Raw genomic sequence first — 22,024 nt, forward strand, 5'->3', positions numbered from 1 at the left:
CAAGGTTTATATTGAAACCATCAAGTTTTCATCAAGTCACATTTCTAAACATACTCAGCTTACAACCACATTAGAGATAAGGTAGTTACTTCTATTGGATTTACCTGTTGAATTTACTTTTTTCCCCCCACTTTAAAAGACTACAAAAGACAGATGTAAGAACTATAAAACCTGATCCAGGACAAGGGGAAAAATGCCAGACTCTACATGGTCACAAGTGTATTGTATTTTTTTTTTTTTTTTTTTTTGTTTTACTAACAGCGAACATCTGGATGATCCAGATCAGACCAATTACAGGTACTACACCTCTCTGCAGACACAGGAAATACAGACCAGAGCGTTAAGAGCTGGGACTTAAGATCAGTTTAATAAGTCACAAAGACAACACGCCATCAATCGTATATATTTATGTGGACAGAACACAGAACCTGAGATAACAGCACGTCCACAGCATCCACACCGATTCAGAAAACATTGATATTGAGGCTTATTTGGAAAGAGACAATGTTTCAATAATCAGCATATCGCCCGGATACTAAAACTAGAAGTCAAACGATCAGACTAGTTAACTTTCCATCCACGTGCACACACATCAACAAAACTCCTGTCAGAGACAATAAACCCAGGACTAACGTATGGAAGAAACGTCTCCTCCTCCATACAAAACCCTCTCCTGGAAGTGCATAAAAATCCACCCGATACAGTATCTCATGTAACACCTGCCTCAATTATACTGACAGAACAAAACTAAAAGTAACAGGGTTTTTTTTTTTTTAGCTTATGTTGCAGGTAACTGAAAAAGATGTAGAAAATACACATTACTACTCTTAAAGTACAAAAGTGAATATAAAAATAAGAATTGCGACTCAAAAGTAGCAGTTCAATTTGTGCAAACATGTCTACCAGAAATAAAACTATCTGAACATCAACTTGTCAGCTTGGCAGAAGAAGAAAAAAAAAAAGTCTTCAGAGATTAACAAAACATTAAGGATGACAAATCTACACCACTAAAACTGGTTAGGTAGCCGACAAGGCTGTGAAACCTCAAAACTATAAACATACCATCAAGCACGCTTCTATAACATCAAGGAATAACAGGTTTTCATCTGTTAACACGTGCACAAGATACTTTTTTTTGGAAGTAAACAAGGTAACAAAAATAACATCTGTAAAAGTTTTAAAGCAGGAATGCGGGAGCTGAAGACTTTAGGTATCGACGCTACCCAAGTCCAACCACTGGAAAAATTCTCTCTCGTCTACAATAATCAAGATGTGATTTCATTGTGTCCTGTTTTGTGTGTGTGTGTGGGTGTGTGTGTGTGTGTGTGTTTGATCAGGTAAATAAAAAGTACCCAACTGATTTGTCATGCTTTGTACACCAGCAACAGGTGTAGGGTCAAGTTAGGCAAAACATTTAAGAGGAACTGCAGATATATATCTCTGTATACTTAAAAACAACCAAACTTTTGAGAGAAGGGCCTTTTTTTTCCCCTTTACTTGACCCAGACTGCTAGCATTCTGTCCAGAGATGACACACCACGGTCAGAGTTTAAAAATTGGTCTTGATAGTAAGTGTACGTCTTAGCGTCTTTAGGGGAACAGAAAAAAAAATGTGCGGCGAGTGAGGCTGACTCCCATCTCAGGTAGAGTTAAAAGTAGAACACGAGAGACGTCCTGCCATAAGACGGTCACAGTCTCTTGCACTCATGTTTGGCCAAAAATACATCTTTGGATTATGAAAAAACAAAACCAAAAAAAGGGCTTAATTTAGGAATGTCAATGAAACCCAGAACGAGCAGCTCACAGAGCATATCTATTTTGATTGTGTAAAAGTACGATATTAGTTCCCCCCAATATTCTTATTTTTCAACATAAGATTACTTGAAACCTGTATAGAAAAGGAACGTCCTTCCCTAAAATAAAGCAACATCAACAAATCTGTCCCAGAACGCTGAATTATTTGCGTCACGCATTTTCCGCAGGAAAGAATCCACAGCTGCGATCAGAAAGCGAGGCCCTCTCCTGAGCTTTCACCCACGGCAGCGGCAGCGGCCGCAGGATCTGGGGCGGCGGCGGCCCGGTTGCCGGAGGACGTCGCCTGGCAGGAGCTCGTCCCCTGGCTCGAGCAGCCGCCTGCTGGAGAGACGGAGAGGCTGCGGAACAACAGGTCCATGGAGGGCAGCAGGGGCTTGAGGAGGCTCACGGGGCAGAAGGCGGAGCCCCCGTGGGGGCTGAAGTTTACCTTGTTGGGGTCTGGGCAGGAGGAGATGAGGGCTGGCTTGAGTTGGTGTGGAGCGCTGCAGAGTGAGAGGAGAGAGGCTGTAAGAAACTCATGACTGAACTAAAACCCCAGCCGCCTCCCTATGAGGACTTTTCTCGACCTTCATACTACGTCACCTGACTGCGACGGCACATCAAAACTTTAACTCCAGAAATGATGCTGGTGGAGCATCTACAGCGTCAGAGTTTAAAGCGTATGGCCACTGACCACGCTGCTGTATTTGACGCGTTAGGATTAAGAACGGGTATATATACAGACATGTTCAACATGTCAGCAAGTATTGTGACTGCCTGTGTACAGTACAATAATATCAGTGTACTTGTCTTGAAGAGAAGCCACTTGTTGCTAGTGTGCCAGGCTTTACTCTACATAAGACTCCAAGGTATCGCAAGTTATGGACTTGCAAAAAAAAAAGTGCAAAACCATGCTGTTAACTGCAACTGTAGTAATAAAAGTACTAGGGGTGAAGTACTGCCACATAATATACAGGTTGAGTAAAAAGCAGAAGGATACATAAATACCTTTAATTTCCTCCAGCTCTATTAGAAATTAGTTTCAGTTTCATTTCATTTTTGACTAAACCTTTCTGTAACTGTAGCACATTGATTAAATGTCTGGTCATGGCTGTAGAAAGCAGAAATCAAGGGTAAATACTTGTTCTTGTATGAGGACAGAGTGAAATGACCACCAGAGGGCATCCACACACTGAGTTTGAATTCATACACTACATTTGTACTGATTTTACTCATCATGGTCTTGATTGCAGGCCGTGGATAGCGCTACTGCAGGTGGAAAAAAGCTGTATAAAGCCTCTTGTGGGTTCAGAGGGTCTTCACGAAGTCTGATAAACTGCCTCGAGTGTCGGCTGCCTCTTAAAGAGGCCTGACAATGAACAAAAATCTGAGGGTGTTGAGTTAGACGGAAGTGATGCAACCAGACCTCTGTGGCCCGCTCTTCATCTCCGTTTGAGGGCATCAGCTCTGGGCAGCATAAATACAGTGAATTCTGTCAGCTATTTTTATTGAGCCTGTGCCAGATGGCCTCGTCAGTTTCAGCTCTCGACATTTCAATCTTTTTTAGTCATCAGATTGTTTTTCAATCTAGTCTAGCCAAAACCTTTTATTTTTTTGTTATTTTAGTCAAACGCTTCTTGTGTGTGGTATTATTCTCACAATGAAAGCACAGAACTTTCCGCAGGTGAGGCAGGCTGGTTACTGCAGAGGCGTTTTTTGAGATATTCTTTTCTAGGCAATTCATTTTCATAACAAATGCAAATTCATTTTAAAGGTGATGTGAAGGACAAATGAACACAGCATTTTTATGTCACAAAGACATCAGTTATTAAGTTAGCAGCTCAGGGTTATTGTTTATGATTGAAAGGCTTTTAGCTCGTTAGCTCGCTAGTTCTAGACTGTAGCTCCTACTGCTGCTGTAAATAAACCTGCAATCTAGCTTAAACATTAGCATTTTCTTATGTAGATGCCAGGGTTAGACTAGAACGTAGAATGAGTGGAACAAAAAGACAGTTTCTCTGGTTCAGCAGCATCGATTCTGACACTTGAACCAGTCGGTCGTGAGTCTGACGATATTAAAAGAGCGCAAAGCTAAATGGGTGGAGCGCTCTTAACAGCTCCTTCAGGCAGGTGGATAGCGTCGGGAGTGTGGTTAAGAGCAAAGAGAAGAGAAAGTCTGTCCGTTCTGTTCAGATACAAAACAAACATACCCGGTTTCCTCCCAGACTCGGACCTTCTCGCAGCCCTCCGGAGGCTCTCGCTGGAAGCAGCAACTTTTGTTGGGTCCTGGGGAGGATGACATCGGCAGAGGCAGGGAGTGGTCAGCCTCATTCTGGGAGGAGAGCGGAGACAGGAGGCACATCTCTGCACTGTCAATCAAACCTGGAAACAGCAGGGAAGTAATAAATTAGTATAATGAAAAATTCGATAAAGCAAAACTTCAGGACAGTTATTAAAGTTTTGGATGTGCACACAGCACTTATTGAGACAGCAACGCTTGACTGTTCTCAAATTATGCTCATCGCTATTCTCCAGTAATGCAATTTTAGATTAAATGCTCATTAAATCATGAATTTTGCCACCAGTATCAAGAACACCTTTAGTTTTGCTCAAAGGTTTCAGGTAATTTTAAATATAAAAATGAATCTATGGCTCAGATAAGACAACCTCACTTCAGATGCAAAAAGGACAAAATTTGCACTGATAAACTAAAACCTTTACAAATTTACCCATTTACAACATTCAATATTTCAATGGCCAAAGTGTTAGCACACACAGCAAGTATGCACGTGTCATTTTTCACTTAGTAAGCAGCAGACTGTTCCTCTTGGTTGTTAAGCAAGTGCGACTGCGATCAGTGTAACACAAGATATGGAAAATGTAATCCTTATAGTTCAGCAGTCCGTATAGCTACACAACCATAAACATGAACTACGCCACATGTGGAGTTCCACAATAAATAAAAATCAGTGCATAGAAGCACATTCTAAAAGTTTGTAACCTCTACATTTCATTTCTTCTTTTTGACAACATGTGTAAAAATAAAAAAAACAGTAATAAAATGAGCAAAACAAAACTGCCCTTTAATATCAACTGATAAATTATCTGCTATTATCGCACCAATAAGATGGGGGTCAGTGTAAACATAGACATTCTAATCGTGGCATGTGAGGTTTCTGACGCAAAAAATACAGCAGAAAGTGTGTTCTTCCGGCCAATTACGTGTCTGATGACTGTCAATCAGTTGTAGAAAGGAAACCAGGGTTACAGTAGGGTAATTCCTAGTACCTGATTAAACACCCGTGCCTGGATATTTAATATGCTACTACATGGCTGGGGCTTGAAAAAGTGCTGCAGTTGGCTGGTCAACTGCTGCAAATGAGCTTCGATATTATTACCTCCTGTTTAGTCATGATAGCACTGCGATGTTGAGTTAAACCCCAGAAGCCTGTGTGAAACGTAAGTGCGTATGTGGTTTTCTGATTTTAGGTTGCGCCTCAGTAGTTTCTGATTTTAGGCCATGTCTTGAGTGGCTGCAGCAGGTGCAAGTATCACACAGCAGTCCACTTTCCCTTTTGTTTTCGGGCAATTACCTACTTTAATACTAATCTAAATGTTTAAAGTCGAGTATCAGCATTTGGCTTAAAACTGGAACTACCATACACACTAGTTCCAGTGGTCAGTACCACTGTGAAGGACAAAACACCATGAAAACTCTTGTGAATCCTGGATCCAGGGTACTGACACATTCTACTTAGAAGCTAACCTTGGTGCAGATCTGGAAGTGCATCTTCAGAGCTGGGTGGGGAGGTGGAGATGTAGGTGGGAGGGGAGCTGGGTGAGGAGGAGGATGAGGACAGGGGTGTGGTGGCGGGGTCACTCTGAGATCCACTGCTGCAGCTCTGTGGAGGGACTGGAGCCCGGTGACCATCTGGAACCTCAAGGAGCTGACAAGACATTTAATGTCAGCCACATCATGCTCTTTGTAAGTAAAGCGACAATCGTTCCATGTGTGTATGCTGTGTGGAGGTGACAGTTACCCTGTGCTGGGGGTGCTGTGGCTGGCAGATGAACATGCCTTCCAGCTCCTGGTTGAGGCCCTCCACACTGCAGCGCAGTCGAGGGACCAGTGTAGACAGGGGAGCGAGAGGGATGGGAATTGGCTGAGTCTGAGGACACGAAAACAACTGAAATGGAATTTAGGCTGCATTTCTCTTGAGAAGCAACTTCAAGCAGATCAGACACTTGGTTTTTTTTTAAGTTCTCTTGTCAGTTTTACTTGTTTCCTCTTATTGTGATGCACTTTGAGCTACATTCCTTGTAGGAGGAGTGCTAGAAAAAACAAAATTAAGCACTGATGCAGCCCCCAATGGGTTAAGTATTAAATGTTAATTAATATTAAAGTCCATGTACTTGAGATATCACTCAAATTCCCCCACTTCCACACTGATCATCTAAAATGTCAAAGTGTGCAGGTCCTTATTAAAATCTTATGAACACTCAGGTACAAATCAGCTGTTATTGGTTTGTCATGTCAACACACTTCGGTCTGAAACCGCCTAGCCCAGTGGAGTGTGGCACCGTGCAATGAGACAGCGCAGACCAGCTGTGCTGAAAAGCAGAACTACGCATTTCGCTCTGAAAAGCAGAAGCATGTGATGTAGTGGTCTTCCTGTTGCCTCTGGGTTTTATTTCACTTGCTTCCTGCGATGAGCTGCACCGTTCAGCTCGCTTTGATGAATAAGATCAGCGACACTCGTCTGGAGGCAGACAGGTTACACTGATAAAAAAAGCATTCTGCATTTGTTGTCTTTGTCAACTTTGCCTTCAAAAAGTGTGCACACACATGCATGAAGTGAACAGTGTGTGTATGTGTGGTGATGATGCTATGGTACCTGAGTAGTTCCTAGGCTGCAGCTCCCCTGAGGATAGCCACGCTGGCGGTCTTTGTCATGCCCCCCTGAGATTGCAGGTTTGCTGCGCTGCTGCTGCAGCTGTTGTTTTAGTTTAGCGATCTGCAATGAACAGAGGTTATTGTCAGTCAATCAGCTCGCACACACAAACACATAGAGGAAGTCCTTTAATCTTAGAAATGTCACACACTTTACAACAAGGTCCCTTTAGAGGCGTGCTGTGAACATTTTTATTGGTGTTAACCTGATTATTTCATGGTTCAGATAACAGATATGATGACAAGCGAAGCTCTGGTGAAAAAAAAGGGAAGTTTCTTCAAAGATGAGATCATTTGGTCTCCTGTTGCTCAATGCTGTTGAAACAATGGAGTCAGGCCTTTTTCAAGAGCTTGCCCTCTTTGATACAAACATGTACAAAAAAAAAAAAAAAAAAGTTCAGCTAGTCTGGTTTTAACAAACCACTCACCTCTCGCAAATTCTCAGCGCTGCCCCATGACGCCGATCGTTTGTGGTTGGTGCTACCTCTCTCGCTCTGGGATTTATCTGACCACGAGTCTGGAGTCTGAGGAGGAAGAAAGCAACCGTCAGAACTAATACTCTTCAAATAAGATCACACATGACAAAAAAAAGCACATTTATCCACATTGTAGCCCAAAGCTGCCTTATAATCACGCTAAAATCTGGAAACTGTTGGCTTTAAGTCACGCATTACATCAGGAATTCACACGCATCTCACCAAAAGTTGCACACTTAGCACATCTTTCTATGCTCAAAAGGCTGATCTGCATCCACATCACACCATCCACACCCACAGATTCTCTCTTCACACTTAGAAGAGCGAAAGAGCAGGAGAAACTGAAAAACAAAAAGAGGGGGGGAGGATGTGGGCAACCAGAGAGCAGTGGCGAGTGCCTGCACACAGAGAGCAGAGAGGATGGGTGCAGCCAAAACGGCCTCATCAGCTGACTTCAGAGACTGTTCTCATCGCTGTGGTTCTCACTCTGTAATAGCTGTGCAAGCACCGGACACTCCCTCCATCCTCTTGCAACTTGCGCAAAAAACTGCAAACTAATCTTCTAACATGGGCCGGCCCCTTCTGCCCTCCACTGCATAGACACGTTAATTATTTTAAAAATTAAAACCCTAAATGTGGAAATGTCTGTGATAATGGGTCCATTCGCTTTTTTCGGACAAAACAGCCCCAATTTGAAATTCAGCAGCATTACTATGTTCACACGTCTTCATCCGGAGCTGACCTGGGTGGATTTATCCTTGCGTGACGGGCTGCTCAGGCCCTCCGGTTCTTTCGGCCAGTGTCCCTGCAGGTACGGCCCAATGATGGCGTCAAGAGACATTGTCCGCCTCATGCCAGAGCTCAGCTGGTGCGGTTTGGCCTTTCCAGCTGTCAGACACAGACAACTTGTTATTCAACATGCAGCAGTGACAGGTTCAATCATCCTGTTGTTTAGTTGTCGAACTTTGAATATGTCGCAGCTTTCTGCTCTTAAATATCAAACGTAATTCATATTGCTCTAAAGGTGTAAGCTACTTTGGCACCATTAACAACATCTAGAGCTGAAATAATACTCTGATTAAACAATCAGACTGACAGAATTCACAGGCAACAATTTTTGACACGCATTTAAGTCATTTTTGTTGGGAAAATGACAAATTTGCTGGTTCCAGCCCCTAAAATATGAAGATTTCCTGTTTTGTCTGATGTGATTGTAAACTGAATACATGGGTATCGAGCTCACAATTGGAAGACGTCACATTGGGCTCTGAGAACTTCTAATGGTTATTTTTTACCATTTTCTGATTAAAATCGATATGGCATTTGCCAGATTAATAAATAATATAAAAAGGCATTTGTGGCAGCTATAAACATCTATAAATCTATAGAGTGCTGTACTGGTACGTTGTATTATCTGTATGCCTATATTTCTATAAAATACTGTTATATTATTTACATTAAGTCACTGTATTTCTATTATTTTATTTTTTTTCAATTCCAGTGGAAGTACGATAGGCAAACACTTTAATACACACATCGCTCAATGTACATAGAGAACAATATAATACAACCCTTGATGAATTACAGAGCTGCAATTCATCAAGGTGACTTCGTTTTTTAACATTGATTGTTTTATGATCGGACCCTGCTACAGATGTTTCACTGGGGTCAACTAGGTCATCAATCTCAAGTTTGAAGCCCATTAGTAATTAATGAGTCCTTTTCTTGCACACTTAGTGATGGGTATAACTGGTGTGGAACCATGTAAGTCTGGATTTTAAGTAATCCACTTTACCTGATATTCACATTTTCTGCCAAGACATCACACATAGGTCTGTACACATGTATCAGAGGACATAACTATAATGTCTGCAGGTGTTGAGTTCATACCTGACTTCCCATCTCTCCGGCTGGGTCGAGGCTTGCTGGCCAGCTGATAGGGAATAGTAGCCTTGAGGGGCTGTGGACCCAAAGTAGCTCCCCGGGTCTGTCCAACTCCACTTCGGCCAGACATCGCTCCAGTAACAGATCTGGGGCTACTTGGCTCCTGACTAACTGAAAATAGTAATGGATGTGCTGCCTGGAAGAGACCTGGGGGCGCTGTGCGGCTGGCTAAATTACCAGCTGCAACCCTTCCTCCACTGGTGATGATGACTACTCAAAACCGTTACAAAAATCTGTCTTGAGTCATTTAGAAAACCATTTCGAAGTAAATGCAACTGCCAGAAACACTTCAGTCGACAGATGAGACGCGACTAACAGCTTGAGATCAAGTCTTCGGCGTTGATCATACTTTTTTTCGGGCTTGTGTGCGAGTTAGCAGCCTAGCAAGCAAAGTTTCTTTGTGAGGATGTTCAGATATTTCACCCCGTTGCCGAACAAGGAAGCAGCTCCAGTTTCAAAAAGCGACTTTAACGTCAACTCCTACGTCTTCTGAGAAAACATTGAGGTGTATTTCATTAGAGTTTTTCGGGCAGGAGCGTGTTTTGGTGGCCCCCAAAAGTTGCGAGGTGGTCACAGTCGTTCTCCCCTCGGTGTTCTCGTCTTAACGTAAACTCCAAACACTTCCACCACCACGCTGGTGTGGATTTAATTATATAGGGGGGCGGGCCCGGTTCCGGAGCTCACTTTTGATTGGTTCGTAAAACCACAGACTTCCATTCTATTGGACAGTCCGCCATCAATCCGTCAAACTTTGGACAATGAAATGTATTGTCACCGCCCCCAATTCATATCTCGTATCAACTGATTTTCGGCAGTAATTTCGTGTTGAAAAAACATATTTAAGCTTTTTAAGTCTGAAAACTGACAGTTAACTATCAACCATGACACTGAAAGAAACATGGCGTACTTTTTAAAACTTCATAAATGGTCGAAGCTGTCGAAGCTACTGTAGTCCATGTATTTAAAGGGCCATACCAGTGTGTTTGCAAGTTTTAGCTTTTCCAGCTCAAGTAGCCTTTACGTGTTTGCTGAGCACTTTGAAATGCATGCTTCACAATTTGAGATTTTTCTTTTTTTTATGTATTTTCCCCCACCTTCATGGGTTTCTATTCATTTTAGTACACTGCATGAATATTATGCACACTCCTTAAGCTTGATTGTCGTTATATGGTGATGCAATATAAGAGCAGATTGATTGGAAAAGTCTGCGCTGCATTACCTCATACCATAATGGGATTTGACAAAAATTAATGCAGACTTGATGTTCGCTGTGATGGATCACACAAAGCACAAAGCAAGTTTCAGGAGTCAGCTATATAGATTTTCATACAGTGTGAAATTAATGGAAACCAGTGCATACCTAACAGCAGGAAAAATATGGTCAAATTTCTAAAACGCTGTTGCATGTTTTGCAGAATGATTACCTGTGATATAAAATATATGTGAGCTGCAGAAAATCAGCTACGCTATACAACAATATATATGATGATATACATTAATCATTGCCTTCATTCATTCATTCATTTGTAGGCTAATTATTTCATCATACTAAGTCACCCCAGCTGTGTGTGTGTGCACCATCTGGGTGGACTGGGAAGTGGTTATGGGTGGTGTGTGTGCATATGTGAGACAGTGTGCATTGTGGGAGATAAATGTCCTGCCCCTGTGTACAAGGGAGTGCCAATGGTGGGACAAGAGTAGGGCGTAGAGATAACATGACAAGCACTTCTAGATGCAGATCTTAGACCAGCACCCCCTCACCCAAACCAAACTGGCCCTAAACGTGCAATTACACAAGACCTCAGCCCATGTTTAGATAACGCGCTCGTGTGTCTGGCACACCAGAATGGGAGTGAATATGCTTTATCACAGAAGGCTGAAGTGCCGAACCATGTGTCCAGCAGCCTGCTCATCTATCTAGTGCAGCTCCACCCAACAATTGATGTCACTTTCACAAAACAGCCAAAGACAAAGCTGGATAACTAAACCCAACTTTTCACACCCCTCTGGTATCCATTCATTTTACAGCCAAGCAGTTAATTGGACAGTATGCCAATCTGGAATGTGTCTCCCACATAATGCATTTCCAGCGTTTACCAAAGGACCTTCAGCTGCTGTTTGTTTAGCTCCGTGTATTTGTCAGTGTTAATGAATGAATGATCCTAACCTATGACCTCATGTGAGCTATTTCAAACCCATCCGAAGAGAGACGATGTCATGCTGCACAAAGTTAAGCTACAAAGGGGGGATGTGAAAACAAAAGGTGACTGAGGCACAGGGGGAAAGAGCGCGTGTTAGGTTTCTTGGACCTACAGTAAATGAAATCACAGTGATGTCAGCAAATTTTAGTTTGCTCCCCATTTTTTTGTCTGATCAGGTTTGTAGCAAGTTGACACAGCAGTTTCTGACTTAATATGACTTGCAGAAAAAAGATATGGTTGGATGTAGATGAGGAGGAAATTCATGAACAATATGTGCCCGAAGATGAGTCACGGTCATAATAACATCTCTGTAACATCAGGCACAGCAGTGCTTCGAGCTAAATGCTAACATTGTCATGCTAACGACACCGCTAACATGCAGATGTTTAGCAGGTATGATCTTTGCTTTCCATCTTAGCTTAGTGTGTTAGCATGCTAGCATTTGCTAATTAACACAAAACACAAAGTACAGGCCGAGGCTGATGGAAATGTTGTGCTGATATTTGAACATAAACCAAAGTACTGGACAAACTGAAGTTAATGGCAAGCAGTCCATCTAGTTGTTTAGATACTCTAGTCTAGTCCCAAATGGTGGACAGAATGCAGCATGCTAGTAGTGTAGCTAAATAAGGCTAGCAGTGTGCAGCCATGCTAGCATCACTGTGAGGCTTTACTTTGGCCCAGTGAACTAAAAGCTTTCATGCTCACAGTGACAATGCTAACATGCTGATATTTTACCAACTAAGTAGCATTTGTTGATCATTAGTAAACACTAAGTGCAGCTGAGGCTGATGAGAATGTCATTAGTTTTGCAGGTATTTAGACAAGAAGTATTTTTGTATTGGACAAATATAAAGTAACTGGCCTGTTGAGAAAGTTACCAAAGTCAACGTCTGTGCAAAGAATCATGATGATCCATTCAATAATTGAAAAGATATTCAAGCCCGGACATAGTGTGAGAGACTCCGCAAAATACACATCCCTTGCATACCAGCATTTAATGTTTCAAAAAAGGCAGTTTTATTGCAATTTTAAATAACAACAACATATCCCAACTCTGAACAACACTGCATGAGATTGCAATTTACATGACGATAAATGACAGAAGTAAGTATGTCAAATTAATTATAATACCGTATAAAAAGAACGGATCATAAGAAACAAAATGAGGGCAAAAAAAATCAAATGACACACATACGCACATTCACTATTCTTCTCCTGCTCATACTCTATCAAGCCAGGTTTGTAGAAAAAGACAATGAAAACATTCATTCTGCATAGTCACAATGCATTTTGCATTTGTATGCAATAGATATCATGTCTGTTTTTTTATGTTCACATTGTAATGGCTCTGCAAACCTTGACTCTGTATCTAACCTACTGTATGATTGAATAAGGCCTAAACTGTCATTCGCCCAAATATCATGAAGCTGCATCTGTTAATTCTTATATAATCTTCATCATAAAACAGTCTGGCCACTTTAACTCAGCACATTATGAGCCTCTCTTTTTATCTCTCTTATAATAGTGTAATAGATATGGCAAAACATTGTTTCTGTTCCCTAAAAGGTTATAACAGCTCCATCCTGCACTGCCATTATTATGCAAAAGACAGAATAAGATACACTGACAGACTGCTAAGACACAGACAAATGGACAAGTACATACAGAACAACCCTACAGTGAGTTTTGATGAATGTGACCGGTACAGATACATGACTGTAAGTGCACAAAATCGAGCATTGTGATGCAAGAGAGGTCAAACTTGAACCAGTTGTTTGCATTTCAGGAGGCATAAACATGTCAGGACAATTAAAGACAGTGAAACTGAAGGAGGACGTCAGGCAGTACAGCAGCTATTCCTGCGTCTTTGTTGGTCAGTCTCAGACAGGGAGGCTACTCTTTCCATTAAAAGGAGTAAGTTGAGAGAGTGCTGGGCTCAGAGCGTAAAGGTAAAGGGACTCACGTAAGGGCCATGAAAGAGAGCGTTTGTCCGCCTTCTAAAAGTAGTCTTTTTGTGTTCATGTTGAATTGTCTCAGTGTCTGTTAAGTGGTTGGCAGTGTGTCTTTGGCGCCCCCTAGCTGGGAGAGAGGGCAGGGCTGTTCTCTGTGCTGATATTGACCAGGCACTCACTGGACTTGAGGCTAGCCAGAGACTTGCAGCTCGGGAGGGAGGCCAAGGACCCACACAGGCCCATCATGGAGGGGGTGTAGTCCTTTTCTGAAAGGGTGGGGAAGATATTAAGGGTTATTCAAGTGTCTAGCTTCGTTTACTTACCTATGATCTTTCAAAAACTCATTGTGACAAAATGTCACCTGTGCACCAGGCACCTCCATTCTGTTTCCCCTCCATCCTGTGGGAGTCTGAATCCAGGCTGATCTCCACTGACAGCAGCTCTGTGCTGGGGAAACTTCTCCTGCAGGTCAACACGAGTTAAGGCTTAGGGTTAACAACACAGTACAGCCTAAAAAATACAATAAAAATTGGCATGTATTAAATCTACATCAAAGTTGGTTGTTACATCAAAAGTCCGTCAATATATTGAACTGAAGTTGCTATTAGAGCTGAAATGATTAATTGGTTGTTCAGTTAGTGAATCAATTGAAAATTTATGGGAAACTATTTTGATAATTAATACATTTTTTCAGTAATTTTTCAAGTAAAATGTCCAACATTTGTTGGTTTCAGCTTGCCAAATATCAGGATGTTAGTTTTTTTGTAGTAAAATTAATATCTTTGAAATGATCAATCTATTAACTGATTATAAAAAAAAGTCTATAATTATTCTGGTAGAACACTACAAGCTCCATATCTTTATTGTTTTTTTTATATGACTGTGCAAAAGCAGGAATGTAAAAACAGTAATGTGGTATGAGACAACATGCAATATCTGTATGAGTAGCACATGCAGAGTGCTGTTAATTACATATGGTAGCTGTACATGTGCTGTGTATGATGTATGAGTAAATTACCTTTAAATAATAACTTAGAGAAGCAGGAATGAGCAGTATTGAATGCCATATCCTTGTCCATATGGCAAAATGATTCTCGTCTATGATAATTGCTTCTTGACAGAGTGTTCTCTTTTCAGTAAACAGTAAAATCAACTAGCTGCTCGTAAACTCAGTTATGCCAGGAGACGGACACTCAGTCAAACCTGCGGAACAGCTTGACGTCGTCTTGGCTGTTGTATGGCTGGAGCGTCGGCCACTGGTTGACCAATGGGATTGAAAGGTTTTTGGCCAGGTGGCTGGAGTCACATGGAATCAAGCTTGTCCTGACAAACATAAGGATCCAGTACATTATCTGGTACAGACACACCCACACCTTCATGCTACTAAACCAATGAAAACGCTGACATCATTCGGTGTTTCGTAGGTTGTAAAATGTGATTTAAGATGCTGATCCTCTCTGCCTCCCACAGTGTTTTGCAGCGGGTGAAACCTTGACACTCCCCGCTTTCTACATCACTCACAGTTGCTCCTGAAGCTCCAGGACTATGGCCTCCAGCTCCTTCTTCTCCTGCAGGCTGTGGCTCTGCAGCTCCTCCAGTCGGGTCTTTAGCCTCTTGTTCTCTGTTTCCGTGTTCTTCAGCTGGGACTCACGCAGGCGCACAAGCTCCTCCAGGTAACCCTGACAACGCACATCCACACATATTAGACATCTGTGATACTGCACTACAGAAAATATGTGATGTACAAGTAATCTCCTCCAACGTGGAAGCTAAAAAAACACAAAACTCAATATTGATCTGTGCATGAACAAATTATAATTTCACCTGTAGCATCTGCCCTTAAACACAAATCTTCAGCTTCATGCTTAGCTTAGCATAAACACTTGAAACAGCTAGCTTGGCTCTGCCAAAGGGTAAAAAATTTCCACCAGAGAATTAAATTACAACTTGTCATTTCTATATTTTTTCACAGATGAAACAAACAGGATATAGAGTCTTCATTGATTAGCTTCAGAGATGATGGTATGTTGATTTTCTCACCTTTGGACAGAGCTAACTTTTCCCCCTGTTTCCAGTCTATGTGCTAAGCTAAGCTAATCAGCCGCTGGGTGTGGTTTAAAATTTAACGTAATGAGATATGAGAATGGTATCAAGCTGCTCATCTGACTCTTTGTAAAGAAAGCAAACAAGCCTTTTAACAAAATGTTAAACTCTTTCTTACATTCATACAAAAAAGGATGGCTGCACACCTTCTGAGCATTGACGATCTTGAACCTCTGCTCCATCTTGCGACACTTTGTGCTCAAGCTCTCCTCGTCGGTGACAAGGGGGATGTAGGGGTGTTCAGGGACGCTGTCGTCACTCGTGCTGCTGTCAACACTCTGTCGATCGTCATCATCACTCATGTAATCATAGCTACAACAGAAGCGATACGATAAGTGATAGTGAGTAAATGATTGAAAGTATCGTTAATGTTGTCAGTAGCGCCTGTCCTTTACTATGATTGGTCACAATGTCTGCTGTGAAAAGATATGCAAGCAAGATCCCTAAAAGAAATTCAGCTCCTATCTTGTGTGGCACAAAGTGAATAATTATTTATCAATGACCATACCTTTGTGTGAATTTCAAGTATGGTGTGTAGTCAATCACAGCAGAAGATTTCCCATCCAAGGCCTCCCCTTTCAGACAAAAACTATGGAAGACAAACAACACCAAAAAAACCCTATAAATACTCATCAAATTAGATCCTGTTTGATATGAAATATCGGTGTATTAAGGCCAAGTCTCCTCACTTAAAATCTATGGCTCCAAGACCTATGAGCATCCCCGTTAGGACTGTGGCTTCCTCTCTTAACACGATGGCTCCTTCTGCATAGAACCTCCTAAAGCACAGAGACAAACACAGCCAGGTGGGAACGTGGTTCTAGCAGGGGCGGGGTGATGCTGTACTGTAAAGTCTGGTGTGTAGGGGCCTCTAACCTGGTCGTTCTGCCGTCCCTCAGAGCGGTGGCGATGTATTCAGACAGCCTCTTCTCCATCAGGGCTACTCTTATCCAGGCTCGCCCCTGAAGGAGTCACCGGAGGTTCAGAAATTAACTTTGTGTCCAGAGTGATGCAGCATGCTCGTGCACGGCTGTTTGTTTACATTATTTTTTCCTCTCTTCCTTTAATTGGGAAAGCTGAAAACTCAGATGCAATTATTTGCTTCAATTTATACATTTCAGCCAACTGCCATCTCCAGGATCAAATCCAGCTGTCACCTGATGAGACAGGTGTTTCAAATCAGGCCAATCCAGGGAAGGCCTTAAACAACAGCGTGTCCACGTGTCAAGAAACCAACAAACAAACAAACTATACTGCTGTGACTGTATGTGGGACTTGCCTTGGCTCGTGAGGTGCTGATGTTTTCCATGCTCTCGATGCTGCTGATGCAGCTGTTTGGGACTTTGGCGCAGGCCAGGCGGATGTAGTCCCAGTAGCTCCTCTGACCATCAAACCAGCTGCCGGAGCCTAAAAGGAGAATGTGACACAAATACCGTTTGAGAGATTTTAGAAGTTACATGTATAAACTGTATTTATTTCTGTGAACAGAGGGTGGAGTTTCGAGCCAGCGGGTGCAGCTACAATATGAGAAACTTCAGATTCAAGGAGCAGGTGCTGCTGATGGAAGAAATCCATTTTATTTGACCCTTAAAAAAACTGCTGCACCGGACACTGATTTGTTATTTGCATCTGAATTTGCTGCAGCAATGTTTAGCAGTTTAGATGCTGCTCATGCAGGGGCATAACAAGTAACACAACATTAGACTTGACTTAGTTCTTGTTTCCCCCTCTTATTTTTCACTGTTATTTTGAGTTTCTTTAACATCCAGTCAATTTAATTTTTATTAATTCCTTGTTGAGGTTCGTTACCTTTGAAGCGGTGGCTGAGGATGTGTTCAAGGATGGCTGCGAAATTGATGAACTCCTCAGATGAGTCATCAATGGGCTCGGCCGTGTATTTCTCCAACAATGTCTTTACTGAAAACCTATGTGCAGAACAGACAGACAAAGAGAAGTTTTAAACAAAGAGTTTGTTTGCCAGTAATAAGGTCATCAAGGGAATAGATCAGGGAGCAGATTAACTGATTGAATACTGCTTTCTTTCTTTCAGTTTACTGTAGGAGGAACACGTCAGAGATCAAACTATAATTAAACTCTTCTCAATAAAAGGAAATCAACAAAGTTCCTCCTATATGTTTGTTGATTTATGCCCACAGTCTTTCCATTTCCAGCTGACTCTCATCTCTACACTCCAAGCTAATGTCGCCCATTTACTGTGAGGAAGACGTTTATGGAAAGCTTTCAGGAAGCTCCAACAACTCAATTTTCTTCTTACTGGACAGCTTGAATTTATGACTCCAGTCTGATGTAATACGCTGGCGGCTGTAAGGACGCTTGATTGTGATGCACATCGCTGTAGCTTATAAAGTGAGTTTTGAGTACATGAATAAATATGGAAAACAAATTCAGCTGTTTCGAGCATAGTTACAGTCAGTACAAAAATATTAGGAATAGCTCTTAACAAAGCAGCCTGTATTACAAATTAATGCAGCATGAGGCACAAAATGGGTAAACGTATACCTGATACAAACTGTTATGGCCCCAATCATGTTCATAAATGCCCCATCTGACAAGCATGCTGTGTGATTTGGCTAATATTCCTATGGACTTTGATGTGGTTTAATGCAAATCCTGGTAACTGTTTGGTAAATGTTTAGATCACTATCTCACGTTAGTTTGTTAGCATGCTAAACATAAAGTACAGCTGAGGCTGAATGTCATTACTTCTGCAGGTATTTGGTCACGAACTGGACAAATTTAAATTCTGACCTAATGACGGCGCTGGATGGAAAAATCGCAGAATCACCGAAGCAGTTAGAATTGGGTGACCCCCTGCCATAATATATACACACTCAAAGACCCTGGAAACCTGTGGTAAGCTTATTTCAGGCAACATTTGCCTTCTCCTGAAATAACCACTCCTAAACATTTTCCTGGAGACTAAATAATTCAGCACCTCTATTTGCTGCAAGAACACCTGCCAAATGCTATTTGTCCAGTGACACGTTGACACGCTGTGGGGTGAAAGGGGCCATATGGAAAAAGGAAACCCTGGTAGACATGCTGCAGAAATGATCTCTGATGGATATTGGCCATGTTTTGCCAACTCAGAGGTTGAGTTTTAGTTGTCAAGTGTTTCATAAAACATACCTGAGCACTTTATATTCAGTTTGCGTGGCGCAAGTGTCCGTAAGACAATGCTTATCCTAACAGAGGCCACTGAGGCAAGTGATTTCACTCCCCATTGTTCCAAAGGCAACAATGTCTCATTGAGCCGCTCTGACTGTGGCCAGATACTGGACAATAATTGGCTGCTTATTCTCAAAACGAGCACAATCCTCTGTGTTTTGACTGTATTACAGACAGCAGGGACGTGACATGACCCAGATAGGCTTGTCAGTGGCTCAGCAGAGGTGCAGTCTTTTGTCCACCTGCACAGACGTCTGCATAGTGTTGGTTTAATAGGTGTTCCACATACAGTATGACAAGAACATGATGTAGGACTGGACATGTGACTGGAGTCCGCATGTCCAGTCTGTAGACTCAGATCACATGGCTTAAAATGGATGTTCAGAGACAGAGCAGACACAGTTAACACATTTGCTGTGCCTTTGAATGAATGATTGTAGCTTTATGGCAAGATTTCTTTAAGGTGTCTACTGTATATCTGTCAGGAGAGAGGGTTTAAGAGGGGCTGTCCAGCAGATTATTGATAGTCTTTGTAAGGAAAGACATTAAGTATTCTGAACTAGATCCTGCTTATATTGTTTAGTTTATTGCCAGGTTCAGCAGCACTTGTTTTGCTTTGAAAAGGCCTAAATCGAAATTAATTCATCACTACAGTGCAGTTGTTGTTGTATACCCACGTCCCCTTCAAGCAGACATCTAATAATCTAATGAATAAGAAATATCTGTAAATAAATATCTAATAAATAAAAGAATCCCCCTTTGTTGAGAACAGTACAGGGGTGATTTTTTTTTATAGCTCACTTGTTTAAATTATATTAAAGCTTTAAGTTATGCATAATTATGGTCATGGCCGGTTTGAGTGACAGCTATCCGCTAGGTTTCAGGAACCAGGCTTTATTCACTCACCTGCCCGCCTTAGCTCCACCCGTGCTCCACTGCTTTGCCCATTTTTTTGGATTAGCCGAGAGCTTGGTGCAGGGCGCTGCAAAGATGGCGCCACCATCACTGAGCTTCACAGTGGCTCTACAGAAACCTTTGGGTGAAGTCATGGAGACTGCATCCATGCTTTATGTAGTCTATGCAATTCACACATCCATCTGATAGAAAATATTAGCATGAATTTGGAGTCGTTTTTGGTCCCCTGACACAAGCAAGTCCAATATTCACTCTCCTTTTAGCTCAGATTTTGGTCTCCATCAACTCCATTAAAGTTGTGGGTTGGAAAACAAAAACAATGATCTTAAAGACAGAAACTTAAACTTTCATGCATGTGTGTACAGTATGTTCATGTCTGTATGTGTTTAGGCTCTGCCAAAGGGAACTGAAGTGCCAACCTCAATCCAAAAACCCCACAAGGTCCAATCAGGACTTGATGTTCAGGCCTCATATCGCCTCCCTGCCCCGAGTCCCTGGGGTGCCAGCTAGTCCTTGCCCCAGGAAGGTTGTCGTCATAGCAACCACGCCATCAGCGGGGAGGAAATAAATCGTACTGACAAAGATGACACCGCGCAACTCACACAGAGGAGCCAGTCTGCCTGTCTGTCGGGTTTTACGCATCAGAAAATGATGTAAGGAAAGGTCGTTAACGCGCATAGAGGCTTCGCAACCGAACAGGCCCAGCGCGAGCACAGAGTTCAAACAAATGACTTATTATGAGGGTGACGTCAGCGCGCGTGTCAAAATATGTCTTCTGCAATTGTTCTACGGTTAGGATAAAAACAAGCAGGACCGGCTCGCTGTTAGAGTCATCGCATGGCCATTCAGAACAACTGCAGCATTTCAAAATCTCCACTTAAATCAGAGCACAGGCACCTAACCGAACACACACACTCTTTGACCACCGACTGACCTGCAGACAGTGATGAGGTTTTTGCGCTCCACCGCCACGTTCCGGGTCGACGCTTTCTTCGAGACATCTCCCATGGCCATCGCTGCCTGCAAACAGCCGGACTCCATCCAGGAGGAGGCAGCCCCTGAAATCAAAGGACCCCTCCCTGTCGGCCACCGGCCCTCCTCATTCACTTCTGGATGCCGGAGAGAGGATGCTGCCTGGCCGCATCAGAGCCGCTGACAGCCGGCGGCAGCGCTTCGTCTTATGGCGGAGGATGTGCAGCTTGAGGCATCAGCTGCACCGGAGGAGCATGCAGTGCGTTGATCTGTTTTTATTATTACTCTTATACACAGAGGACTCAATTACATCTGCCCTCTCTCTCTCTCTCTCTCTCTCTCTCTCTCTCTCCCCGCCTATTTTTGACGCCACCCCCACGTCACCGGATCAGCTCTCATCATGCAGACTGAACATGACGAGTCACCCCCGCGGTCTGAGTGACATGTGCACTTTCAGTAGCATTACGCAAATGAAAGATGCTTCTCAAAGGCTTGTTAAATATATCCAGCGAGTCTAATAACCAAGTGGAACTGATCAAATATTAAAAACCTCCTCAGATTCGCACACATGATGGATCAGTCATCACAAATATCAAAGAGAAGATGACCACTTACTAACCTCCAGTAATGATTTTATTATTGAATACACAGAAAATCCCAAATTTGGGGATTGTGTCAGGATGAATTTGGGGGAAATTTATATAAAATTATGTACAAAACATCTAGAAAACAATGGTACAACTTCTATGAAGAGTGAAAGTGATATATAATACTGCCAGACAGTGTTGCACAACAAGAGTTAATGTATTTGCAATATGTTTTAGAATATTCTAATAATTGCTGCTTTTATATATTGCAGGAAAGTGTTTCCTAATATATGCAGCATTTTTCTTCTATCTATGATAGATGCTGTATGGTCATGTGTTATTAACAGAAAATGACAATAAGCTCATGTGTGTCTCTCCATCAAAGCCCTTATTGTACTTGTAAGCACTGTGGTTATATGTCAGCTATAGTCTTGTTCAATAGCAGCCTCTGAAAGCAGGCTTACAGTACAATAAGGGTGATATCATCAACACCAGTAGCACCACCACAGTCATCAGGATGGATCATTTCCTCCTTCTGTAATTTCCGATCAGCATCCTGTTCAATCTCCTCCCTCCCGTCTTTCTCCTCCTCCTCTCGCTGAGGAGGTTGCCGTGCATCTGCAGCCTGGATCAGCTGTAAAGTGTCATCAGACGGGGACACTTCGGTCCCCACCTTCTCCTCTCTAATGAGCTGACAGCTGGTCGCCACCATGTATTGTTGTGGGGGTTGGGGTCATGTTTTTTTTTTTTCTCTCGGTGGAGGTGGAGGAGCAATCACTCATCCATATCTGTGTCTGGAGCTCCATATGTCTGAATGCTTCATATCGTTTTGGCAACAACAGAGCTGTGAGATGCATTAGTCTGTAATCTAAAATGAGATTCAGACATTAACAGATGTTATATGCACCAAACATTAACAATACCTCATTGTTTGGTT

At 42.3% G+C, this 22,024-nt stretch overlaps 2 protein-coding genes across 4 annotated transcripts; both read right to left on the bottom strand.

The window, feature by feature from the left end:
- Positions 1-726: 726 nt before the first annotated feature.
- Positions 727-9,771, bottom strand: LOC121624779 (protein FAM117A-like). 2 transcript variants are annotated; one of them, XM_041962665.1, is made up of 8 exons: positions 9,112-9,771; positions 7,964-8,109; positions 7,174-7,269; positions 6,690-6,809; positions 5,835-5,963; positions 5,561-5,741; positions 4,005-4,176; positions 727-2,297 (listed from the first exon to the last, which is right to left on the bottom strand). In XM_041962665.1, the coding sequence occupies exons 1-8, from the start codon at positions 9,233-9,235 to the stop codon at positions 2,003-2,005; spliced, it is 1,263 nt and encodes a 420-aa protein (XP_041818599.1). In that variant the 5' UTR covers positions 9,236-9,771; the 3' UTR covers positions 727-2,002. The 2 variants fall into 2 exon arrangements, with proteins under 2 accessions (XP_041818599.1, XP_041818598.1); XM_041962664.1 differs by having other exon boundaries at positions 5,835-5,981.
- A 3,673-nt stretch (positions 9,772-13,444) lies between these two features.
- On the bottom strand, positions 13,445-20,580 carry rundc3ab (RUN domain containing 3Ab). Of its 2 annotated transcripts, XM_041962957.1 has the most exons (12): positions 20,463-20,580; positions 17,234-17,349; positions 16,930-16,941; positions 16,704-16,831; positions 16,301-16,386; positions 16,114-16,203; positions 15,933-16,013; positions 15,571-15,736; positions 14,843-15,000; positions 14,525-14,644; positions 13,683-13,783; positions 13,445-13,587 (listed from the first exon to the last, which is right to left on the bottom strand). In XM_041962957.1, exons 1-12 carry the CDS (start codon positions 20,567-20,569, stop codon positions 13,445-13,447), a joined length of 1,308 nt encoding a protein of 435 aa, XP_041818891.1. In that variant the 5' UTR covers positions 20,570-20,580. The 2 variants fall into 2 exon arrangements, with proteins under 2 accessions (XP_041818891.1, XP_041818890.1); XM_041962956.1 differs by lacking the exon at positions 16,930-16,941.
- Between the last annotated feature and the right edge of the window lie 1,444 nt (positions 20,581-22,024).

Source organism: Chelmon rostratus, chromosome 21, assembly GCF_017976325.1.
Source record: "Chelmon rostratus isolate fCheRos1 chromosome 21, fCheRos1.pri, whole genome shotgun sequence".
NCBI lineage: Eukaryota > Metazoa > Chordata > Actinopteri > Chaetodontiformes > Chaetodontidae > Chelmon > Chelmon rostratus.

Excerpts from the sequence above, each read along its gene's own strand:
- LOC121624779 (XM_041962664.1), bottom strand. The coding sequence starts at position 9,235 with ATGTCTGGCCGAAGTGGAGTTGGACAGACCCGGGGAGCTACTTTGGGT. Across the intron at positions 5,982-6,689 it reads GCAGCCTAGGAACTACTCAG|TTGTTTTCGTGTCCTCAGAC; the intron begins GTACCATAGCAT and ends ATTCCATTTCAG. Across the intron at positions 5,742-5,834 it reads CACAGCACCCCCAGCACAGG|CTCCTTGAGGTTCCAGATGG; the intron begins GTAACTGTCACC and ends ATGTCTTGTCAG.
- rundc3ab (XM_041962957.1), bottom strand. The coding sequence starts at position 20,569 with ATGGAGTCCGGCTGTTTGCAGGCAGCGATGGCCATGGGAGATGTCTCG. Across the intron at positions 16,387-16,703 it reads TCAGCACCTCACGAGCCAAG|GGGCGAGCCTGGATAAGAGT; the intron begins GCAAGTCCCACA and ends TGACTCCTTCAG. Across the intron at positions 15,737-15,932 it reads TACTTGAAATTCACACAAAG|CTATGATTACATGAGTGATG; the intron begins GTATGGTCATTG and ends CTTCTGTTGTAG.